Source organism: Harmonia axyridis, chromosome 1, assembly GCF_914767665.1.
Source record: "Harmonia axyridis chromosome 1, icHarAxyr1.1, whole genome shotgun sequence".
NCBI classification, from domain to species: Eukaryota; Metazoa; Arthropoda; class Insecta; order Coleoptera; family Coccinellidae; genus Harmonia; species Harmonia axyridis.
The window spans coordinates 41,877,710-41,903,210 of NC_059501.1; the positions used below are offsets into that span (position 1 = coordinate 41,877,710).

The 25,501-nt window shown below is 35.9% G+C and overlaps 2 protein-coding genes and 2 long non-coding RNA genes across 6 annotated transcripts in view; 2 read left to right on the top strand and 2 right to left on the bottom strand.

Moving 5' to 3' along the window:
* Positions 1 to 25,501, bottom strand: part of LOC123674098 (regulation of nuclear pre-mRNA domain-containing protein 2) — a 63,702-nt gene that overhangs the window by 6,426 nt on the left and 31,775 nt on the right. The window contains exon 11 of one of the 3 annotated variants that reach the window (XR_006746578.1): positions 4,158 to 4,180. The exons of 1 other annotated variant lie outside the window; for it this stretch is intronic. The gene's annotated coding sequence lies outside the window, so the exon portion shown is untranslated. Of the gene's footprint in view, positions 1 to 4,065; positions 4,181 to 25,501 lie in introns of those variants that run through there. One more of the 3 variants, XM_045608977.1, reaches the window with a different exon arrangement.
* On the top strand, positions 9,406 to 10,009 carry LOC123674126. The gene is made up of 2 exons (XR_006746588.1): positions 9,406 to 9,592; positions 9,721 to 10,009. It is a non-coding gene; the product is annotated as an uncharacterized LOC123674126 (long non-coding RNA).
* Positions 10,648 to 11,238, top strand: LOC123674120. Its single transcript, XR_006746582.1, has 2 exons — positions 10,648 to 10,907; positions 10,986 to 11,238. It is a non-coding gene; the product is annotated as an uncharacterized LOC123674120 (long non-coding RNA).
* Positions 17,147 to 23,936, bottom strand: LOC123688966. Its single transcript, XM_045627744.1, has 3 exons — positions 23,118 to 23,936; positions 20,723 to 21,787; positions 17,147 to 17,299 (listed from the first exon to the last, which is right to left on the bottom strand). The coding sequence occupies exons 1-3, from the start codon at positions 23,934 to 23,936 to the stop codon at positions 17,147 to 17,149; spliced, it is 2,037 nt and encodes a 678-aa protein (XP_045483700.1).

Genomic DNA, 25,501 nt, shown 5'->3' on the forward strand with positions numbered 1-25,501 from the left:
ATATTTATTTGCTTACATTTCGACAAAGGTAGTTCATTTGAAATTAGCTTCGGACTTGAGCAGAGAACCATTTATGAAGGGTTTCAGGCGATTTATTTCAAGCAGAGGTTTGATTCAAAACATATATTCGGATAACGGGACGAATTTTATTGGAGCAAATAGGGAACTCCGGGAGTTATACGATTTTTTGAAATCGGATAAGATTCAGGATGAATTTTCGGAATATTTTTCAAGCCATATGACAAAATGAGTCAGATAAATTTCCTATCAAAGAAATTTTAGGTAATGAGAGGCCAACTTATGATGAGTTTCAGACAGTCATTGTACAGGTAGAGGAGTGCTTAAACTCTCGACCTTTAAAACCTTTCTCCTATGATCCTTTGGACCTGAATGTACTCATATCAGGTCATTTTCGTATATCACCACAATCAACACCGCAAGAAGATCTACGATTCGAGACTACAAATCGAATCAAGAAGTCTCTTCAGGTGGCGATCGAGTCAAGTAATCAGCAACCAGGGACAATGGTATTATTGAAGGAGGATAACTCACCTCCTCGAAAATGGGACTTAGCCAGAATCACCGAAACGCACCATGGCAAGGGCAGTATAGTGCGTGTCATGTCAGTGAGAACTTCTAAAGGATAATTCGAATGACCGGTATCGGGACTTTATGTTTTACCGGTCGAAAATTGACATTTTTTCGAGTGTTAGGGATCTCAGCCTGCAGTTTCGGACGTTGTTGAAAGGCAGAGCTTTCAAGGGGGGCGGTATGTTGCGTCAAGTGAATTTCACGCAAACTTTACGGGCAGTTGAATATTCAGAGAGACGCATTTAGGTCGGAAAACCAACCCCAGCAGGTACAGTGAGGGCTAAAAATAGAACAAGAACATCCTCGGCGCCACGTTGACGCCACATATGGTCATCCTGAAGTCACATCTTAGGGCAAGGACGAAGACGTGGACCAATCAGGGATCTGATTGCGCTTTGGTATGCAGAATCCAAGGTGACGATTAACATCCCCAGGAAATTGGGGTACCATAGACCAGTACGCTCATAGCTGTTACCTTGTAAACACATAACTTGTACAGCCAAATTCAATATATTAGTTAAGAAATCCGGTGTTTCATTATCCCAATTTAATAGAATTACAGTTGATTCAAGCTCGTATTTGTCACATGACTTAGTGGGCAGCAATTTTGCACTTTTTTTGTCGCTCCAAGCGATAATTTTTTTTCAGGAGAAAACATTTCGATATTGTAAAACAATAATTATTCAAACACTGACATCATGCAATCGTTGCTCTGTGTCTCAGAGCACCGTAATATTTACTTTCCTACTAGCGTTTTTAAAGTATTACTTTCCAGTTTTGCAAACGCATTGACATTTAAAAAGTAGTACTTTTCCAAATTCGTGCGACAAAGTGCTATCCACTTTTCGCACACATATGCATGCGGAAAGTGAATAGAAAGGTTTTTTTCCTACAACTGTTATGAAAAGTAGCGTATTCTTCATAGCTTACTCAATTTCAAAACTATGTATTGCTCATACTGTGGGAAACATTATTTCTCACGGCACTTTGCCCACACCTCGCTTGGTAGACCAATGAAATTGGGCTTTTGAGTCGTTTCTATGGAAACGCAATAAATCAGCACATACTGTCAACGAAGTCCATTTTGATTTGAATCAAGTCCATTACTTGAATTATTGAAATTTGTGCAGTTGTAGGAAAATTATATTGTGCAACATGTGGAGAAAGTCCTTTACTCGCGAGAAAAGTTGGACTTTCCCCACTTATTGCACAATATACTATTTCCGCACGCAAATATTAAAGAGTCGCATCAATCATAAAATTTTGGCATGTGTCTATGGGCTAATCAAAAATAAAAACGTTTCTCTATGTGGCTGAGTGCACAAAAATATAATTTCTTATAACGTCAGTATGTGTTGGAAGTGTTCATTTACGTACATTTACTCATGCGGAAAGTGCCTTTTCCGAACTCGACAACAGTCTCTTTCGGAAAAGTATCACTTCCCACACTTTTTAGGAAATAGTATATTGTGCAATAAGTGGGGAAAGTCTAACATTTCTCACCAGTGTAGAAGAAGAGGAGAAAAGAACTTTTTTCACATGTTGCACACTATACTTTTCCTACAACTGCACAAATTTAAATAATTCAAATAATGTACCTAATTCAATTCAAAATGGCCTTCGTTGACAGGATCTGTTCATTTATTGAGTTTCCATAGAAACGACTTCTCAAAAGCCCAATTTCATTGGTCTGCCCAGCGAGGAGTGGGCAAAGTGCCGTGTGGAATAATATTTCTCACAATATGAGCAATACATAGTTTTGAAATTGAGTAAGCTATGAAGAATATGCTACTTTCCATAGCAGTTGTAGGAAAAATGTCTAGCGTTCACGACACTAGATCAATCTAATAGGTACTAAAATTCCTGATGGCAACTTGACAAGTATCCTCCGTTATGGCTCCCATTTCATGATGAATATTTTGTTTTAACTGGGCCAGGGAAGTTGCTTTACTAACGTTAACTTTAGTTTAAATTTGAGGAAACCCTGCAGGTAAAGGCGACGACAATGCCAAAAGCGCAGTTAACAAACCAATTAAATAAGTGGAAGAAAGATGAACTTACTGATTATATCACCAATAAAAGGTACCAACTAGTGTGAAAACAAAATAATGCTTTGAATGCAGAACTTGATTTGGAAAATATGGAGATTTTCGAAGTATCTGAGAAAGAAGGTGAATGCAACAACAAAGTCTGTCAAAAATTAAGGATCGAGAAGATAAACCTGGATAAGGCTATTCATTTGATGAAAAAGCTTCAGTAACAGACGTAAAAAAGAACTGATGAACAGGAATTACTAATAAGTCTCCTCAGAAGTGAAAATGGTAATAAAAATAGTCTTGGATCAAAATTGCCAAAATGTGGAGTTATAATAAACGAAACAAATGATAATTCACAAAAACTAGAAGGCAGAATCAATACAGATGACAGTATTAACTCACGCCGCACGCGGTAGATCCAAATCCACCTCATCTACTCTAGGAACGACGATTGTCAATCAGTCGATAACACAACCAGTGGCGGGGAAGAAAAGTTTAGGAATTATCAACAAACCGGAGAGAAATTTCAGTCATCCGTAGGAAATGAAAAAAATGAATAGAGACACAATTCAAGGAAAAGTAAAGGTAGGAGATGAGGGTAGTTTCAGGGGAGCCAGCAAGAGGACTTAGTTTTATATCAGGGTCGAAAGACTCTAATCCTGAAAAACTATTCACAGTCAATATTCCCGAATGCAGAGTTCGAAGTACGAGAACTAAAAAGCCTAACTCCAACACAAGGCTGAACAAATCATATCGTATTTCGTACCGTACCGTATTCACTATTAGAAAAAATATATGATTCGGAAACTTGTCCCGAAAATATATTGGTATGCTCTTTTTCGATATACAAGGTCAATCCCAGCAGAATTTTAAAATGCAAAAAGTTTTTTCACTGTTGAACTATAATATACAATTCACTTCGAAACAAAGCTAAACAACTAAACTTGCAACTTGTTGTATGAACATAAAATTGATATTACTTATTTGTTTAACAGAAACGTTGCTAGAACAATTATAGTATATAAATTACATAATTACTACGTGATTGACCATTATTGTAGAGAAATAAATAAACACGGTGGTATATTGATTGCGACGAGACCAAATTGGGATGTCATTGTGACCATTTCAATAGAACTAAAGAGAATGTGTGTTGAAAAAGATTCTGATTTTGCGGGTACCTATTTAAGGAATATCAATACCATTGTGGTGGGGTTATACAGGTTACCCACGAGCTCAGTAGTAGTATTTTAGAATAATTGTGAAAAGTTTCACTTCATTTAAAAGAGAATTTCATGGAAAAAGAATAATAGTTACAGGGGATTTTAATATGAACTTTCTGAGTAATAGAAAAGAGCAAAAATCAACTGAAAATTGATTTGAGACTTTTGTTTCAGAAGGAGTTTTTTGAGGGTTCAAGGATCAACAACAAAACAACTACATGTATTGACAATGTTTTTGTAAATTCAGAATATGAAACATGTCAACAATAGAGCTCCATTTGTCTGATCATCTAGCACAAATACTCACTTTCCCAGCTTCTGTGAATGGACCTGCAAATGAAAAAGAAACCATCAAAAAGAGAACTATAACACCAGAAAATATGTACCTATTTAAAAAAGACATATCGAACATCTCTTGGAATGATTTATTGGAGCAAAAGGATACAAAAAGTGCCTTCTCTACTTTTCATGAGTACTTTCTCCAGATAACTGATCAACGAATGCCCGTGAATGAAAAAGAAACAAAAGTAATTATCAAAAAATTTGAATGGAAGAACCAAAAAATCATGGATTTGAAGATGAGACTAGAAGCTCTTCATACTATATCTGTAGTTAACAGAGATGATCCATCATTCAGGGCATACAAAGCTTATAAGAGAGAATATAATAAAGAAATAGGTGAAGTAATAAAAGATAATAATCTACTTCTGGTAAGGAGTAGAGCCAAAAATAAACAGAAATCATTGTGGCAAGTTATACATAAGAATGACAATTCAAAACGAAAGAAGATAATGTTAGAATATTACTTCATCCGAACAGATTACGAGAGAGACAACCAACCCTACACTTGATAGTGTTATTGCATGTCGTGCGGTGGCGCTACGAGTCTGCGCGTGGCGAGGCCATCGAGGGCCATCGAGAGAGAAAACAAGAATGGACCTTCGGTGGTCGAGAGCGAAGGTCGGGGATAAGACTTTAGAGTGACAGTCTCTTCTAACCTGGCTTCTGTCAGGTCGTTCTGCCTTGTGAATTGTACTTGCTTTTGAGATAGAGTTAAGACTTACTGAGTGTCTAGAGAATAAACGATTATTATCATCATCTGTGTATTAGTGAATACTCTGTATTTATATAACCCAAATATAAAATCCAATAGGTTATGGGCTCCAGGGCACGCTTAACTGCGACAATGTAAACAATTATTCTCAAAATATGTTGTATAAACAACGAGAAAAATATTGAGGTAAGTTGAATTTCAACTTAATTATGAGGCTAGAGATATTTTAGTTAGTTCGGTGAATGGAAATGATTTATTTCATATTCATTCCTGAAATAGAGAATTCCTGTTATACAGTATATACTATATTTGGTTAATGTGTTTACTTATCTATTAGACAAGGAATCAACTTTGATTCTTAACGGTTATTGACAGTTGATGTTTAGAGAAACGAGATATTTTGCTATACACATGTTTTATAGATTCAGATGATTAAGATTCAGTTTAGAGAAACGAGATATTTTGCTATACACATGTTTTATAGATTTAGATGATTAAGATTCAGTTTAGAGAAACGAGATATTTTGCTATACACATGTTTTATAGATTTAGATGATTAAGATTCAGTTTAGAGAAATGAGATATTTTAATATACACATGTTTTATAGATTTAGATGATTAAGATTCAGATTAGAGAAACGAGATATTTTGCTATACACAAGTTTTATAGATTTAAATGAGAGATTCAGATTAGAGAAATGAGATATTTTAATATACACATGTTTTATAGATTTAGATTATGCAGATGTAGATTTTGCATACTCATTGTATCAAATTGATTTAGATGTTTGTAAATTTAGAGATTTCACATTCATCATTTGAGAAAGTAATATTATGTGAATTTAGAGTATTTTTCAGAGCCATAATTTGAGAGATGTACATACATCATTCGAGAGGCTTACATGAGGAAATTTCAGAGTGTTTATTTAAACCTTTCAGAGCCTGAGATTATGTAAACTTTAGGAATTGTGCTAACATACTTTCTGTTTTAGACTGGATAATTTTATAGAATTTACATACCACACCTAGAGAATTGGAGCATGTAGATTTGAAGATTCTACATACATTGCTTGGAGCATGTAAAATTGGATGTTTCACATTCCATAAACATAATCCAGAGATTGAGATATTTTGAGACTATATATAGTGATGAAAATTTGGGGAATTATTTATTTCACTAAACTACAAAAACTGCAGTATGGTAAGATTAGTGATAACTATTATTTCAGGGCTTCTTTCATACAATGCTTGCTGTGCTGTGTTGTTTGTTTGTAAGCTAGGGATATTATAGGATTCAAGTATTCATCCCGTATTTGTAAAATGGCCATACCTAACTCAACAGGTTTTCATTGCAGTGCGTGATACCGCTTTTGTAGTAAGGTTTACAAATATGAGGTGGTGATACTTGAAAACTTGATAATTCCGTTTCGGATTGTATCAGATTGCTGTGCGTCTGAGGCAATTCAGAAGCACGAAACAAAATTTTATATCTTATACCTGGTAGTAGATGTACTAAGAGAGCATATAATGCACAAAAATCTTAAGATACATAATATAAATATTTTGTTTCATAAATCCTGAAATAGATGGCAGCCAAAGGAAATCAAGGAAAACCATTGGTGGATTATCATAGCGATTCCACCATTTCCGTAAGTGCAGAAGATATAGGTTTCATGCATTACGAGGAAAGAGAGAATTGTCAGAACCAATGTAAGTTTTTCATGCAATTAATAATTGCCCATTTCCTTGATTTTAGCTGACTAGAGCAGTATCAACGAGTGATACGATGAGACTAGATGAGAGATGATGCTAGAGAAATTTTAGAAGTCATTACACAAAACCCCTTTTGAGATATTAGAGATTTAGAGATTTGAGAGAGTAGAAATTGTCGACAATAGAGTAGAGTAGAGTAGAGAATATTAGAGATTAGAGTGCGAGAAAACCCAGGTATATAAAAATTTATTCATGTTACAGAGGTAATTACAGTTATGAGAATATTTTTGAGATTAAATCTTAGAGATTTAAGAGTTTGAGAAAACCCAGCTGTATTTAATAAAAATTAATTCATTTCACAGAGGTGATTAAAGTTAAGAGAATAACTTTTGGGGTTAAATTCTAGAATATTAGAAAACCCAGGTATTTAAAATTAATCCATGTTACAGAGCAGAATTCAAATTTTAAGATCTGGATGGACAGTCTATGATCAGAGCTTTTTGACAAACAATTTGTTGGACGTCATAGAGCCAAGTACGACTAACCAAACTTTTTCAGAGGCTAACAAATCCAAGAGAAGTAATTGAGTATGAGATATTATCATAAACATAATTGAGGAGAATTATTAAAAGAAAACTTTCAATATCCTAAGACCCTGTTGAAGTAAGTAGAGGTTTGAGGTTCTCCAGGAAGTGCAAGTCAAATGCGACACACACACTTCAGTTAAGAGCTCACTCGTACTCCACTAAAATGGAGAAACACTAATCGGTCGATGATTTCTGTGAAAGATTCGACTCGATAGTATGAGAGTATGAAGCTTTCGAGGTAAGATTGAGCAAACCGCTCAAAAGATAAGATCTGCACTTTATCAGGCTGTATTACCAGTCATATCCGAGTTACGAAATACAGATCTGACCAGGAGACAGACCCCAAACCAAGAAGGTAATTTAGACGAGATCAGAGAGATTAGAGGTTGAGAAGAGGTCTGAAATTGAAGAGGAAATTCCAAAAGTTCAACGGGTACATAAATTAAAATGCTTCCGTTGTAACAAAGAGAGACACTGGTCAACTGATTCCAATTTGAGGCAACAGAGTAAGTAAGTGATTCTGCTTCGGTTGTGGGACAATCAAGTAAGAGGATTCCATTAACAATGGTGGCACGAACGAAACGTTAAATTTAGAGGATCGAGTAGAGGTAGGATGAACAAGCCACGTCTCAACACTAAGAGACGGAGTCATGTAAACCAGAGGAGAATGAGAGAGAGTAAGAGATTCAACAAAGAGGGTCGCTCCAAGGCAAGAAGGGTTGGAAGTATAAAGCATAGAGAAACTAAAACAGGTAAACTTGATCCAATCATTAACTTCTTTGCAGATTCTGTAGCAACAGACCATATCGTAAATGATTGTCTGATTTTGAGAAACTTTGAGAGATGTCAAAATATGAGTATAGAGAGCGAATAAAACGAGATAGCAGTCATTGTAATCGATGGTAAGGGTGAGTTAATCTTATATTTAGATTCTATAGATGAGAATACTAAGAAGTTGCAAAACGTATTTGCAGAGAAAGAGATTTCTGAGAATTTACTTCCCTTACATAAACTCGCAGACTCTGGGTTCAATATTTACTTAGATGTCCAAGTCCTAAAAGTTTACAATAAGATTAATAATGAATTTGTTTTAGAGAACAGGTCCTAAGAGTTTATAATGAGGTTAATAATGAAATTGTTTTAGAGGACAATTCCAAATCCTAAGTGTTTACAATAAGATTAATCATGAGATTGTTTTAGAGAGTCAAGCAACGATAAGCGAAGAAGATGAGATGAGCTTACAATCGCAGACACATTCCAATAACGAGTTATTAGGTTCGGAGGGAGAACCAGAATCTGCGATTGGGAGGGAGAAGTAATATAATCTCATCTTTTCACCTAAAGAGAAAGTTCACAAGTTTCAACTGACAAAACACATGAAACACAATCTGAGCAACAAGAAAAATTGGGATTGCAGTCATATCAGTAGAGAGGTAATTTAGATCGATAACTTGGAATCACTCCAAAACTTAGAACGTGAAGTATGTATCATATCGACAATGGAAAAATTACATTTTAAAGAGACAGAATGAGAGCTGAGAAACAACAAGTTGACACACACTGACACGATGGAACTTATTAAACCACCATCTCATCCAGGTCAGTAAAGATTCATTAATGTCTACATAGAAGACTATTGGAGACTTGCTAAAGCATATCCATTAAAACAGAAGATGAGTTGGCTGAAGCATTGAAGAAATTCTTAATATCAACAAGAAACTTGTTGGAGAAAAATGAGAAGGTATATTATATCAGGTCAGATTAAGGTACAGATTTACCGAAAGGAAATTCCCAGAAGTACTGAGTAGAGAAAATACAGAGAATGAGAGAGCGGAGAGGTTTAACTCGACGATCCAAAAGAAGGTTCGTACATACATTTTTGATTCCAGACTACCTAAGAGTATGTGGGAGATTGGTATTGATGCATCTATAGATGTGTACAACAGAACACACAAGTCTATCAGATATCAAACACCGTTGACAAAGTTTGCACCAAATGCAAAATGCCACTTTGATCAAATTGAGAGATTTTGGATGTATTGGAAGTATTTGTAAGTATTATTATGTATTGCGATGTTCGCATACATTAAGATTCCAAAACCCAGCTTGAAATTTGGATAATGTGCCCTGAAAGCTGTCCTAGTGGGTTATACCGCTACAGGATACTTGACGTGGCATTCAAGCTCGAGCTACATGTGAGATTTAACAAGAAACTTGCCTACAAAGATGTTTATAGAAATAAACAACTTGATGACACTTAAGAAAAATTACAGACCCAGGAAAATATAATCGACTGGGATTGGATGAAAAACTCGAAAGAGCCGAAATAAGGGAACTGCCGATCAAAAGGCCAATACCCTGCTACACTTAAAAAAAATCGTAAAGGACGTAAGCTATGCAAGGTTTCTTAATTACTCGGAGAATAATATTTTAGAAATTGGGCTGAACGACCTCGGTCGATTGCCTTTGGATAACTAGTTATCAATAAAGATCAACTATTAATATTATTATTTTAGGTAAATATGAGAAAACCGATAAAGAAGAAGATGTGAGGCTTTGTCTTATTTCTTCATTAAATAGAGAACCGATAAAATTCAAGGAAGCTATAAATTCTAGAGAAGGCCACTTATGGAAGAAAGCTATAAAAAGAAGAAATTGATTCCATGATACAAAATAAGGTTTGGATTTTGGTAGATAAAAGGAATCTTCAAATATCTGGAAAACGGGCAAACATTATAGACTCGAAATGGTATTCGAGAGAAAATTAGAGGCAAATGGTCTTATACGATACAAAGTAAGATTAGTCATACGAGGCTTTAAGGTCAAAAATATCTATGACATTAGACTTCCTGTAATTAGAGCTACATTTGCAATAATAAATAAGTATGATTTACATGCTTGTCAATCAGAAGTAAAAACCTGCCTTTTTAAATGGCACTATAGAGGAGATCTATATGAAGATCCTTGATGGAGTAGACATTGACAATGAGATCAAACGATCTTATGTATATAAACTCCAGAAAGCCCTATATGGACTGAAGATAAGTCCAAAGAGATGTAATAAGAGATTCACTGAAGAGATCCAGAAACTTGGTTCAGAGAATGATATACATGGACTTGTTTATATACATGGAGGAGAAATGATATAAATATAAAGAGAAACCGAGAAGAGAGGTATATAAATCAATCAATCAAATTATACCATGAATATATTAGATAGATTAAATATGAATGACTGCAATGCTCAAAATACTCCTATGGTAACCAGACAGATTGAAAATAGGATTAAGAGAAATCAATCGGAGAATCTACAAGATGACTCAGATAAACTAAAGATGAAAAGAGTTCCTTATAGAGATGAAAAGAGTTCCTTATAGAGATGAAAAGAGTTCCTTATAAAGATGAAAAGAGTTCCTTATAGAGATGAAAAGAGTTCCTTATAGAGATGAAAAGAGTTCCTTATAGAGAAGCTATTGGTAGCTTAATGTATCCATCAAATGGTAGACACTACGTTTGCTGTTAACTATTTAACGAGAAAACAAATGAAGCCGACCGAAGCTGATTGGAAAGGTGTAAAGAGAATCGTCAGGTATATGAAAGGTACTGTGAATTTAAGTCTTAAATTCACCGCTCAAACTGAATACTAAGAGGCATTTACCGATGCAACATTTAGAGACCATACCGACTTGTCATCAACTGAAAGGTATGTTATTAGATTGTTTGAAGATGTAATAGCTTGGATAAGCCATAATCAAACCTATGTCACATTGTCCACTTGTAGAGCCGAATACCTAGCCATGAATAATGCCTATCAAGAATTAATAATTCTTGACAAGGTACTTAGATTTGTGATAGGAAAACTGATGTTTCCTATAACAGTCTGGTGTGATAACAAATCCGCTGGAGACTGCACCAAGAGAGATGGTGATCACAAACTAAAGGTATTTGATGATCGTTTAGATGACGACCTAATACATAGAGAGAAATCTGGACTTAGAAGACATATGGCTGAAACACATGGTGATTTCATAAAACAATGTGTTGAAGAAAAGAAAATCACAGTGAGATGGATTCCAACCAAGGAGAATGTGGCTGACATAATTACAAAACCTTTAACCATCAGACGGTCATAAGAGATTAACTCAAAAACTAATGATTTAATACTAACTCATTGAATTTTTGTTTTCAGAGTATTTCTAGGGACTAGAGTATAAACTAATTGAGTTCTGTTTATAGATTAGACTTGGAGTGGAGAATGCTGGATGTAGTTCGATGAAGGGAGGGAGTGTTAGAATATTACTTCATCCGAACAGATTACGAGAGAGACAACCAACCCTACACTTGATAGTGTTATTGCATGTCGTGCGGTGGCGCTACGAGTCTGCGCGTGGCGAGGCCATCGAGGGCCATCGAGAGAGAAAACAAGAATGGACCTTCGGTGGTCGAGAGCGAAGGTCGGGGATAAGACTTTAGAGTGACAGTCTCTTCTAACCTGGCTTCTGTCAGGTCGTTCTGCCTTGTGAATTGTACTTGCTTTTGAGATAGAGTTAAGACTTACTGAGTGTCTAGAGAATAAACGATTATTATCATCATCTGTGTATTAGTGAATACTCTGTATTTATATAACCCAAATATAAAATCCAATAGATAAACATTCATACAAAACTACGAGCAGAAGAACTGAATGAACACTTTATAAGTACTGGAATAGTTATTTTCCTAACAAGTGTGGAAAGTGATACTTTTCCTGCACCAGTTTACCGAACGACGCGAAGCGGAGTTCGGTCAAGCTGTCGAGTGCGGAAAAAGTATATTGTGCAACAAGTGGGGAAAGTCCAACTTTTCTCGCGAGTGTAGAAGTTTGTGGCACGAGCCTGAAAGGCGAGTGCCGCGAACACACGAGTGAGAAAAGAACTTTCTCCAAATGTTGCACACTATACTTTTCCTACAACTGCACGAATTTCAATAATTCAAGTAATGGACTTGATTCAAATCAAAATGGACTTCGTTGACAGTATGTGCTGATTTATTGCGTTTCCATAGAAACGACTCAAAAGCCCAATTTCATTGGTCTACCAAGCGAGGTGTGGGCAAAATGCCGTGGAGAATAATATTTATCTACTCCTATTGAATTATATATTCATTATTCAACTGCTTTCAACCAATTAATAGTATATATTAACAAACAGCGTGAGTTACAATAACTCACTATATTAAATCGGAAAAGATGGATCTGTGCTTCTATACTTCTCTGCTTCTATTCGATAGGCCGAAAGGGAACATTCTATTATTGTTATTGAAGGGAGGAATGTCCGAGGTTATGTCACTTTAATAATTTGGACGTTTTCGATTTAAGTTGATATCTAATTATTGTGAATGTTTTGCTGAAAACGATTAATTCAGATAGTGAAGATGAAATATTATATACATTCCAAAAAGACAAGGAGCTAATGTTATATAAAGGAGTTTACAAAAATTTTCAAAATTTGTGTAGCAGTAAGAACATTAGTAATGTAGGTTATAACTGGCAGTAATGTAACATTACTGCTCGTTGAATAATATACTATTCCCACAGTATGAGCAATACATAGTTTTGAAATTGAGTAAGCTGTGAAGAATACGCTACTTTCCATAGCAGTTGTAGGAAAAGTCACTTTCCACATGAGTTATAGGAACAATATTTTTCCTACTAGCGTAAATGAAACACTTTTTTTCATTGTGATATTGACTGACGTAGTAAGGAATTATATTTTCCTACAACTGCTATGGAATGTAGCGTATTCTTCATAGCTTACTCAATTTCAAAACTATGCATTGCTCATACTGTGGGAAATATTATTCCTCACTGCACTTTGCCCACGCCTCGCTTGGTAGACCAATGAATTTGGGCTTTTGAGTTGTTTCTATGGAAACGCAATAAATTAGCACATACTGTCCGAAGGCCATTTTGATTTGAATCAAGTCCATTACTTGAATTATTGGAATTTGTGCAGTTGTAGGAAGAGTATAGTGTGCAACATGTGGAGAAAGTTCTTTTCTCGCTCGTGTGTTCGCGGCACTCGCCTTTCAGGCTCGTGCCACAAACTTTCACACTCGCGAGAAAAGTCGGACTTTCTCCACTTGTTGCACAATATACTATTTTGTGCGCTCAGCCGCTCAGAGAAACGTTTGAATTTTATGATTGGCGCATAGAGACATGCCAAAATTTTATTATTGATGCGACTCTTTAATATTTGCGTGCGGAGAAAACCCTTGCTATTCACTTTCCGCATGCATATGCGTGCGGAAAGTGAAGAGCAGGGCTTTTTTCCGCACGAATTTGGAACAAACGTCAATGCGTGTGGAAAGTAATACTTCCGAAACGCTAGTAGGAAAAAAAATCTTTGAAGAACTAAAAACAAGAGCGCATAACACAACACAAATGCCAAAAACTGAGAAAATACGTAAGAGGAGAAATCATGCTATCTATTCGACTGTACAGAAGAGGAAATAGGAAATGAAATAAAATCCCTGAGATCAAAACCTTGTAGTGATATTAACAACATTTCTTTTTTGAAGAGCATCGGTGAGGAAGTCTCTAAACCAATCTCCATAATTGTGAACAAATGCTTTCGTGAAGGTTATTTTCCGGATGAACTGAAAATTGCCAAAGTGATTTCCATCTATAAAAGTGAAAGGGATGAAAATAACTGTGATAACTACAGACTAATTGCAATTCTACCATGCTTTTTTTTTCGAAACAGTCTTGAAGAGCAGAATGTTGAACTGGATGGAAAAAAAAGAAGTTATTTCAGTAAAAACCAACATAGGTATAGCAATAACATGGTCGAAGCACCATTTATGCACTCATGGAGGTTTTGAGCAACATTGTTCATGTAGTAGATAATAGCGAATCCGAGAAAATATCAACTTTGATTTGAACAAAACCTTTGATTGCGTTTCGCATGAAATTCTTCTGAGAAAGAAGCATGCCTATGATTCTCGAGGTAATGTTCTCAAATTGTTAGAATCCTATTTGAAAAATATAACGCATAAAGTTCACTGGAACGGTATCATTTCAACAGAAAAAGAGTTAGGTCATGGGGTACCTCAGGGTTCCGTATTATAGCCTATACTTTTCTTGACATATACATATAAATGACCTAAACATCACAATCTGTAGCTGTTTATCTTTATATTGCGATGACACATCTATAATAGTGAACTCGAAATGCAAGGGTGAATTTGAAGAAAAGAAAGAACTTGCCCTGAAAGAAATTTAAATATGGTTTTCGCCCAATTTTCAGATAAAACAGTCCAGTTGACGTTTGGAGGCAGAGAGAATCAAGGAAGTGCAGAGTTTTTGGGGGTTATCCTGAACAATAGATTGAGTTGGGTTGATCAGGTGGAACATGTATGTGGAAAATTGTCGAAAACTTTTTATCTTTTGAGAGAATTAAAGAGATTTGGTACTGCTGAAATGGTTAAAGCACTGTTCAAATTTCCAGAGTGTGTTTTATACACTTCTGTGGAGAAATGGTTCTCAAGCTAAAAGGGTTTTCATTCTGAAAAAGAAAGCATTGCGTGTTATGCATGAAGTGGCATCAAGCGATCAAGCAGAGATTCGTGTAAAAATTTTTTTGTACAGCATGGTATACTCACCTTTCCATAACTATTCATACGAGAATGTCTCAAACATATACAGGGTGTTTCCTAAACATGCGGCAAAAATTCAGGGGGTTGTTCCTTGGACTATTTTAAGCATGTTTTGTCCTTGGATGATTTTTGAAAAACCTCTTTGTTTCGAAGATACAGGGCGAACAACATTTTTCATATTTTTAAAATTAATAATAGTTTAAATAAAAATGCGTACCGCACTGTGTTTACTAAGTAGGTACAATTTATTTTTAAATTTGTTTAACAACATTCCAATTACTAAAAACGGCCAGTTTTTTGACTAAAAATTGATAAGTGCAGATGGTAAAGGAATACAGATTAAACACGGTTTTCATTTGAATTCGTTTTGTGATGTATTAGCAATTAACATTTTATCCTGGTGTTTTTGAAAGGGTTCGGCAGTCAATGAGGAGAAGATTGGATGCTTGTATGCTGGCTAGAGGTGGTCATTTTCAACAGTTTTTGTAGGTTGAGTTGAATTTTCATGTAATTTTTCATAATAAAATGTTATTATCTGAAATTTTGTTTCCCCTATATCTTCGAAACAAATAGGTTTTTCAAAAATCATCAAAGGACAAAATATTCTTAGAATAGTCCAAGGAACAACCCCCTGAATTTTTGCCGCATGTTTAGGAAACACCCTGTATACCAAAATAAAAGCCATATGCAGAGAAATGGGACACCAGGCGCAAAAACTATCCCCTCAAACTCAGAAATAAAAACGCGCAGAACATCTCTAGCTACTGGGGCACAAAAATTTTCAACAAGTTACCAGTAAAACTGAAGGATTTACCAGAAAAGAACTTTAGAAAGAGAATGAAACTGAGTTATTTTTATCGAAAAATTGTCTGTGCTGTGTTGTAACGAGCGTTCTTTAAAATTCGTGATCAAGAGTGCTGTGGAGAAATTCGAGTTGATTTGCTGTTACAACGAGTAGCGCTTAGCTAAGCTAAGCGCTACTCAAACTCACAGAAAATCAACTTTAATTTCTCCACAGCACTCTTGACCACGAATTTTAAAGAACGCTCGTTACAACACAGCACAGACAATTTTTCGATAAAAATAACTCGGTTTCAGTTCTTTGACAACTGCAGTATTGAAATCATAGATAAATACAAAGGTATATGACCTCAATCTATGATTGAAATGGCGTGACGAGAATGATACAAAAAAAAAAACAAAAACACCGGGTAAGTGTATACCTAACTATGACAAATGCAGAAACAGCAGATGGCAAAACAAGGGCCGAAAAATCGGATAGATAATGGAAAAAATAAATCTCGAACGTAGACGTGCTCGTAGTGCAATGAAAGTATGTAATCATTTTTTACTACCGTGCAGATTTAAAAAAAAAGTGAAATGATTATTCCTCCATTTTTGGCATTTTTATGAAAACATTTTCATTCTTCGTCTTCGCGAGAATTCTGAAATGGTATATTTTGGAAGACTTAGTGCCTTAGTGGGGAGTAATTACCCCCAGACCTTACCCTATATCTTTGAGCTGGTTGAGTATCCTAAGATTGTTAGTTTCGGAGATACAGGGTTATTTATGAATGTTGGCCTAAATTTCTGATATCCATAACTTTAGAATCAGTAGTCCGATTTTGTTTGAATTTTGTGGGTTTGTACACTTCATACAACCCTTCAAAACGTTTTATGTAATTTCAATATTTCCAGGTCAGTACTCAGATTATTGGATTTTTCATTTCGAAATCTATATTTTTTACACGTTTTAGAAGAATATCGTTATTGCCATGAAAAATACACAATTCAGTCTAATTATTTCGATTTTTACCTTGAATGGCACAGTTTTTTCAAAAAAGTAGCAAACGAAAGAATTATTCATTTTTATGTTACATTTTCAAAATACGGACTTCTTTTTATTTCTTTCTTTGTAATATTTCATGTTATCAGCTGAGATTTTGAGTTTTATAGCTTTCTGTTCAACTTCACTTCATTTTTAAACCCTAAGCATCTAGTGAGTCTTGTAACACGCTGCGTAAAATATAAATTAGAGGTATGCATGATCAAACTGTCAATTCTTTTGAAATTAGAAATTGAATTTAAAACAAAATGATTTCACTTTCTCAGAAAATGTGGGTCTATTTACTTAATATGAAAAATAAGAAGAAAATTTAAACCTATTTCAATTCATAATATAGTATTAGAAGAGGAGTATCAGAAGAATTTTTGGAAATGAAGTTCTTCAATTTCTACATATTTCTAATATTATCTTTTCTCCTGAAGTCCATGGAGAAAATAATGGATAATAATATAAGGGGAAAATTAAAGCTCCACAGCAAACAGTTTGCTTATAGGGCGGGTAGATCTACTGTAGACGCCCTTCATCATCTTCTTAGAGAGGTGGAAGGCACCCTCAACGCAGAGGAGATTCTGCTTGCAATGTTCGGTGATATCGGAGGGGCCTTTGACAATACCCTACATACATCCATATGCAATTCAGCCAAAAGGAAAGGGATAGAACCCTCCACTGTTAAGTGGATATCAGCTATGTTGAAAGGACGAACCGTTACAGCCTATCTGGGAGAAACCGAAGTGACTGTGTTGACGTGCAGGGGATGCCCTCAGGGAGGGGTTCTATCACCCTTACTGTGGAGCTTGGTCATGGATGGCCTCTTGGAGAGGCTTACAACAGGCGGCTTTAACGTCCAGGCTTATGCCGACGACATAGTGGTGACTGTTAGAGGCAAGCATGGGGGCCCAATAAGTAGCCGAATGCAACTTGCTCTCAGAATTATTGAAAATTGGTGCGGGGAAGAGGGGCTTATTGTCAACCCCTCGAAAACATCAATAATTCCGTTCACTAGAAGAAGGAATCTCGACCTCAGAGCTCTGGTCTTAAAGGGTCAGACTCTGCACTTCTCTAGTGAGTGTAAATATCTAGGTAATATCCTGGACAGTAAACTGAACTGGGGGAAACATATAGATAAGACTCTTTCCAGAGCCACGGTGGCTATGTGGGCATGCAAAAGACTCTTTGGAAAGAAATGGGGAGTGAAACCGAAAATGGTACTGTGGTTATACACAGCGGTGGTACGCCCTATTGTCACCTATGCATCTCTAGCATTGTGGCCAAAAACCGAGGAGGTCACCACACGCATCAGGTAGCAGAAACTGCAAAGGCTGGCGTGTATTGGTGTCACAGGAGCTATGCGCACAGCTTCCACGGCAGCGCTGGAGGTCATACTAGACTTGCCTCCCTTATATTTACACGTGAGGAAATGTAGCCTGCTGGAAGTAATAAAAATTTACCTTAATGAAAAGCTTCTACCTGGAAACTGGGTTGGACATATGAGGATACTGAATCAACTAGATTCAAACCTCTATGCAAAACCATCGGATGTGATGCCAACCACTTTCGATTTTGAAACTCTCTTTGAAACGGTTATAAATGACCGTCCTAGTGCAATAAGTCTCGTAAATCGTCTGGACAAAAAGTCATCCATATGGTTCACAGATGGATCAAAAACAGAGAAGGGCACCGGCATTGGGATATATGGACCTAGACTGAGGATCTCTAAAGCCCTGGGAAGTGATCCCTCGATTCTACAGACCGAGATAATGGCTGTTTATGTATGCGCCCAGGAGTGATTCAAAATGAACCTCAAGGGGGCGCATATCTACATCACCACGGACAGCCAAACCACGCTGAGATCCCTGGAATCGTGTTGTCAGGGGTCTTTGCTGACTTGGGAGTGCCGTAACATCATAAAGCAACTGGCCAGAGGTGACTCTATTATGGGTACCAGGGCATTGTGGGGTTGAAGAAGGTTAAGACCTGCTGGACCTGAGCCTTTCTGTGGGATAGGAAAAGACCAATACAAAGCTGCGGTCCAGCTATGGGAGTTGAACAGTAGGACAATCCACTGGACTAACACCCCTAGACTTGCTCAGGCAAAGAAATTCGTGAAGATTTCACCAACTACGCCAAAAAGCTCCTGAAGCTGTCGCGAGCAGAGCTTCGGGTGATGGTGGAACTGCTGACGGGGCACTGTCGGTACAAAAATCATTTGTACCGTATGGGAAGAAAGTCAGCAGACGAGATTTGCAGGATCTGTGGATCGGAAGCAGAAACGGCCGAACACTTGTTATGCAAGTGTCCGGAGCTGGCTGGCCTAAGAACCATTCACATGGGTAAGCCGCTCCTGGATACCAAAGAGGTAACGGCCAAGGCCCCTAAGGAGGTTGTCAATTTTATTAACGTCGTTGACGACCTCCCTATGAATGAGTAGGGTAGTGAACAAAAAATCTGCATGGTCGCAGTTCCCAGAAGGCTTAACGAAGCAAAACGAACCCAGTTCAAATAATAATAATATTATCGAGATTACCTCTTCTAACTGCGCAATTTTCTTCTATCCCGTACCGCAACTGCTCCCATGAGGGGGCATCCCCCCCCCCCCCTCGGGGACCTTATAAATATAAAAATGTATCCAGAAAAATCGAAAAATATGCTTGGGCACTTGGGCATTCACAAGGGTGAAAGATTGGATATGATTTAGAATGGTTGAAGACAGGTTGAATGTATTGGAATTAATGCATATACATAGAACCATTTGCAGCAGTCTTAATGTGGAAAATATTATACAAAGATACGCTAGTCAAAAAAATAAGAGAGAAATAGAATTTGTCATTAAATTTTTAATATTTGATCATATTGTTAGGTTTTTCGATTAATTATAATAATATAACTTTATTCAGAATAAATAAACAATAATATGGTTACAAAGAAGAAATGGCTACATTTCGGATATGAATAAAGTGGTTTAGAGATAAGTGCAAAGCACTTGTTTCCCATTACAAAAGACAGATAGATTCACTGTTTAAGTATAAAAATATGAAAAAAAAAAAAACAGTGATGAGGTATTAAAATTAAAAATAAATATAAATGTTAAGTTGTAAATTATATATGCAAAAATATTAATATGTAAGATGTTAGAATCATAAAAATGTGAAGTGTAAAAAGCATAAACATTCATAACGTAAAGATATAAGAAAAAGAAAAGAAAAAAAAAAAAACAGCATCACAATGAACTCACAATAACAAACTGCAATAAAATGCAATATAATACAACATATCAAAATATTATAAAATACAACGAAATATAACGAACATATACATTAGATTTCAGTGAGTTGGGAGAACCATTCTCTTTCATTTTCATATATGTACCTCTTTAATTCTCCTTTAAAATTCTGTGTGGTCTTGCAATTTTTTATCTCCTCAGGCAGCGAATTGTACATTTTTATTGAGATATAGGAATATGCTCTTTGCGTTTTGGATTTTGTAACAAGCGGGATTATGTGTTTATTTCGATTCCGTGTGTTGTGCTCATGGTTAGGAATCTCAGCTTTATTTTTCTGGAAGTGGTACTTCATATTCACACAAAGGTAAAACAATTGCCTGATATCCATGACTTTTAACTCTCTATAGAGGCTATTGGAATTATATCTAGAGTTTTTATGTAGGATCAACTTCAGAAACCGTCTTTGTATTACCTCCAATTGGTTGAGATGTGTTTTAAGCGCACCACCCCAAGCTGTAATACCGTAACGTATATGACTTTCTACGAGGGAGAAATAGATCAATCGCATTTCTCCAATAGGTAAGTAATTGTTTAGATATTTAAATTTATACAAAATGGTTTGGAGCTTTCTAGTTACATATTTTATATGGCAGTCCCATTTGAGATGTGTGTCAAGGTATATTCCGAGGTATTTGGTTGCAGTTACGGACTTTAATGTCAATATTTTTCCCTCAGTATTTATTTCTAGTTGGTGAAAAGGAGGGACGCCTGATTTATTGCAACTGAAAGGTAAAACGTGGGTTTTTTCAAAATTTACTGTTAATAATTTGTCATCAAACCAATCTTTGACAAATTCGAAGTCTTTTTCTGCAGTACTTTTTATTTCTTGCCACGTGGGGGCCTGATAAAAAATAACAGTGTCATCAGCATATCCTATGATGTCACCTTTACTAGCAACTGAGAACAGCTCATTTACATACAAGTTGAATAACACTGGTCCTAGGACTGTTCCTTGGGGTATTCCATACTCTATGATTTTTGAGTCACTTGAGACATCACCAATTTTTACTCTCTGGGTCCTTTTATCCAAATAGCTCTCCATGAGCTTATTACCATTTCCTCTTATTCCAATGTTTTCTAATGTCTCCAAGAGCAGTTTATGGCTGACAGTATCGAATGCCTTTTTTAGGTCGATGAATAAGCATAAACATGGATTTCCCATTTCAAGAGCTTGGTGTATTTTCTCTGTGATATGTAGTACAGCATCTTCTGTGGAAATTTTTTCTCTAAAGCCAAATTGTCTGGGAGAAAACAGGCCGTATTTATTTATGAAAGATATAAGTCTTTCTTTTAATAATTTTTCGAATACTTTTGATAGATTCGTTATCAGTGAAATGGGCCTATAATTGGAAACAGCGGATTTATCCCCATTTTTATGTATTGGAATGACAACTGAGTTTTTGAAACAAGTTGGCCATATTGCCTTATCTATACATCGATTCAAGATATAAGCAAGAGGGATTACGATGTTGCCTGCAATTTGTTTTAGTGTTTCAGCTCGAATTTGGTCTTCACCTACAGATTTTTTGTTTTTCAGGTCATTAATAAGATCCTTCAACTCAGCCGGGTCGGTAGGAAGGATAACTATGGAATTTGTTAGTCTTTTAGTGTTTGATTTGAATTTCGGATTTCTTTTGATTTTTTCAGCAAGTTTTTTACCAGTTTCAATGAATGTATTATTGAACTCGTTCGCAATATCTATATTTTCGTTCAGTAATTCACCATTTTCATCTTTTATACCCTGTATTTGTTTGTCTGATTGTTTCTTGCCACTGATATCCTGCACTATATTCCAGAGATTTTTTTTATTGCCCACGTTGATCTGAATTTGTCGTTTGTAGTAGTCGCGTTTGGTTATATTTATTAAATTGGTGAGTTTATTTTTATATCTTTTGTAATAATTTCTCAATTGTTCGTTGTACGGGTTTCTGTGTAGTTCCGCAAACAAATTGTTTTTTTGGTTGATGGACTTCAATAGAGCAGTCGTCAACCATGGTGCAAATTTTGTGTTTTTCCTAGAGCATTGTTTATTTTCAGTACATTGTTCAATAGCTCTTGTTAGAACATCAATAAAGTTTTCCATAGCCAAATTGGGATCTTCTGTTGAGTATACAGACTCCCAGTTTTCCAGTTGCAATGTATCATTCAGCTTTCCAACATTCATAAATTCCCTGTATCCCATTTCATACCCCCTTTTTGTTATTTTGTAGTCCATAACAATTTGTAGTATAGTTGTGAAATGATCGGTGATGTCGCTTTTCAGAACAATGGGTATTGTCATATCCAGTATATTCCATTTACTCTTGATAAAAATGTGATCTATACAAGATATTTGGTTATAATGTATTCTTGTGGGATCGTTGATGCTGGATATGTACCCAAGTTCATGCAATATACTGAGATATTCGGTTGCGTTGTCATCTTCCTCTAACAAATTTATATTTATGTCGCCTATGAAGAGATAAAAATCATATTTCTCCTTTTCAATATTCTCAAAGTATCTGATTAAGATTTGGTTGAATTCATTAATGCTCATTGAAGGTGATCGGTAGCAGCTAGTGACAAGTATATCGTTTCGTTTCCCGATTTTTATCTTTGTTTTGAGAAATTTAACTCTTTCTATCGAAACAATTTCGCTATCAAATACGTGATCTTCCCTTATATACATCATTATTCCATCATTTTGATTATATCCCCCCTCGTTGTAAATTGGTTTGTACCCTGGTATACGATATATACAAGGGTCCAGTAATTGCCAGGTCTCAGTTAGTACAACGCAATCGAAATCAGAGCCCAATTCCTCCAACATTATTTTAAAGTCATCAATATTCTTATTTAAACTGCGAATATTATTATGAATAATTTTAAAATTTGGATTTTTTTCGTTTTGTTTCAAAACTGTTTTGCATTCATCGGGTTTATTCAGAGTAAACGTTTTTATCGAGTCTATTCTGAAATCTCTTATGTATTGGCCCATATTCAGACATAAACAAACACAAACGGAAAAAAAAAAAGAAAAATCATGTATGCAAAAAATGTACCTGTGAATAATGTAACTACTGTTTTTTCTGTGTTCTTAGTGTCCGAGTTATAGCCATTGATTTTTTGGGCGTGTCATTCGTTGATACTTGGTGGGTTTTATACGACTGTACTTTCTGTTTTTCTCTCCCAACTCTTTCTTCGTTCCTGTACTTGGATCCTTCTGCTAATTTGGTTTCGACCTGTGATGGTTGTGTTGGTATTATAATTTCTTCCTCTATTTCGTATTTCTTCGGGGAGGGTGTGGGTGGTTCACTTGAAGTCTCTCTTGTTGATATATTGGAAAAATCGTCTTTAGGATTTCTGAGGGTATTTTTCACTTCGGCAACTGAGTATATCTTGTCTTCTACAATCAGTTTATTTCCCTTTATATTTGCTTTCTGAGAGTTATTTCTCGCCTCTTTCAATCCTTCTAGTAATATCTTTCTTTCTTTCAATTCTTCCTTAAGCAACTCCTCACTCACAAATATCTTGCTTCCTTTCAGTTTCGAGCAGTTTTTCAGTATTTCCCGTTTTTTAAGGTAGGTTGTGAGGGATAGTAGGATTGGTCTTGTATGGTTGCTTCGTTTTCCCAATCTGAATATATTATTTATTTCTGTCTTTTCCAGAGAAACCTTCAATTTGTTTACTACCAGTTCTCTAATTTTCTCCTCTAGATTTTCTGGGAGATCTTCAGGATCTTCGAGTATACCGTAAAATATCAGGTTGTTAGCGACAGTCTTTTTCTCTATCTTAGACAATAGGTTTTTCAGTTCTTTATTTTCTTCTTCAAGATAGTGTACTTTAGTTTTGACAGTTTCAACCTCTGCGTATATAGCCGTTGATAAATTGTTTGTAACTTCTTCAATTCTCTCGATTCTCTGACTAAGATTTACATTTACCTCTTTTATAAGTATGTAGACGTCTTTTATGGTAACCTCTGGTTTATCCATCCTTCGAATGATCTATTTCCGGCACGCCTATGGTTCATCCAAATCACACTCGCTCTCGCAAAAAAAAAAAAAACTTGTATTGTTCAGCTCCCCTTTTCACGAGCCTGGCACTTTTATTGGTTATTACTTCTGTTATTGTTTATGGGTCTTTCACACTTGGTTTCTTTTTTGGTATCGAATAGATTATTAACTTATAAACACATTGATATAAATTCCAAATTTTGTTTCGCAGTTTTGTCACCAGAAAAATAGTTTTTTCACAGGGCTGATATTGTTCGTGTACGTGTACGTTATATACTATGAACAAAACAAACAAACACTAACAAAAACGTACTGGCTAAAAGGATTAAACTGGGACACCCTTCACAACGGCTGGGCCGATAGCCGGTGACTAACAGACAAACAAGAGGGCCACGGATAACAAACAGAATGGAGGATAGGTTATGCCAGCACGAAATAGAATAGTGTCGCAGAATTCCGACAAGTCACACTGCTAACACACAGTATATTGAAAACTGAAAAATGAATACCCGGTATACCAGCTAATTTCAGCTGACGGAGACAACTCCCACAGATAACGGTGACAAGCCGGACCAGGGGTACGCACCTTTAGGAAGCAGCGAGTCCACAGTGCAGCGGGAGCAACTCAAGGTCACCCAACGCGAAAACGAAACAGAAAGAAACGTAAACAATAATAATGAATTATATCATAAATTAGACCCCCAGTTTCTGTGTAAACGAAAAATCCAAAATTTAACAGGGTTATTGGCGAAGTTCGAAACACTAATTGAAAAGTTATAGTAAGGTTTTATGGTAATTTACCAGAATTTCAGCTATTAATCTGCACAGTAATACACACACGTCTAGTCCAGTCTAGTTTCTGAATAGTATGTAATTAAATCGGTATTTTTGGCTAACACTAAACTATTTTCAGATGATTTATTACACTAATTCATTTCCACAACTAGAATATTTTATTTCCACAACTTATATCTAATTGAGTACGGTACTGGCCGCCGTTTTCGTCGACACTGATCTCTTCTGCGGCTTCGATTGGTTATATACCACTGGCATCTCTCTCTAGAAGGGTCTTGATCTTTCTATCGAGCTCTCGGTGCGTCCGCTACCTTCTAAAAGAGGCAGTGGCGTAGGGCTTACTAGTTCTTCACAATATGTTTTTATTTAAAAGGTGTTGTAAAAAGGAATTCATTATTTTTCTGAAAGATGGCTTTAGTTATCCGTATCTCGCGTTGTACAAGTCCGATCAGGTTTCACATTTCATGGCGTTAGAAAGATGAGATTTCGCACTACAAAAACATTTTGATAGTTTTGTACTGAGTTGACTCAGTTAAGTTTGAGCGCTCCACAAAGATGGAAACTAGCAGAAAGGAAATACGCTATATTTTATAGTTTTTCTTAGATAAAGACAAAAATACCAGCCAGGCGGCTGAAAATGTAAATAGTGTTTTTGGACCTGATACTGTAATAGCCAATAACGTGCAATTTTGGTTTCGTCGATTCCATTCCGGTAATTTCGATGTCAAAGATGCAACATGCACATTCTG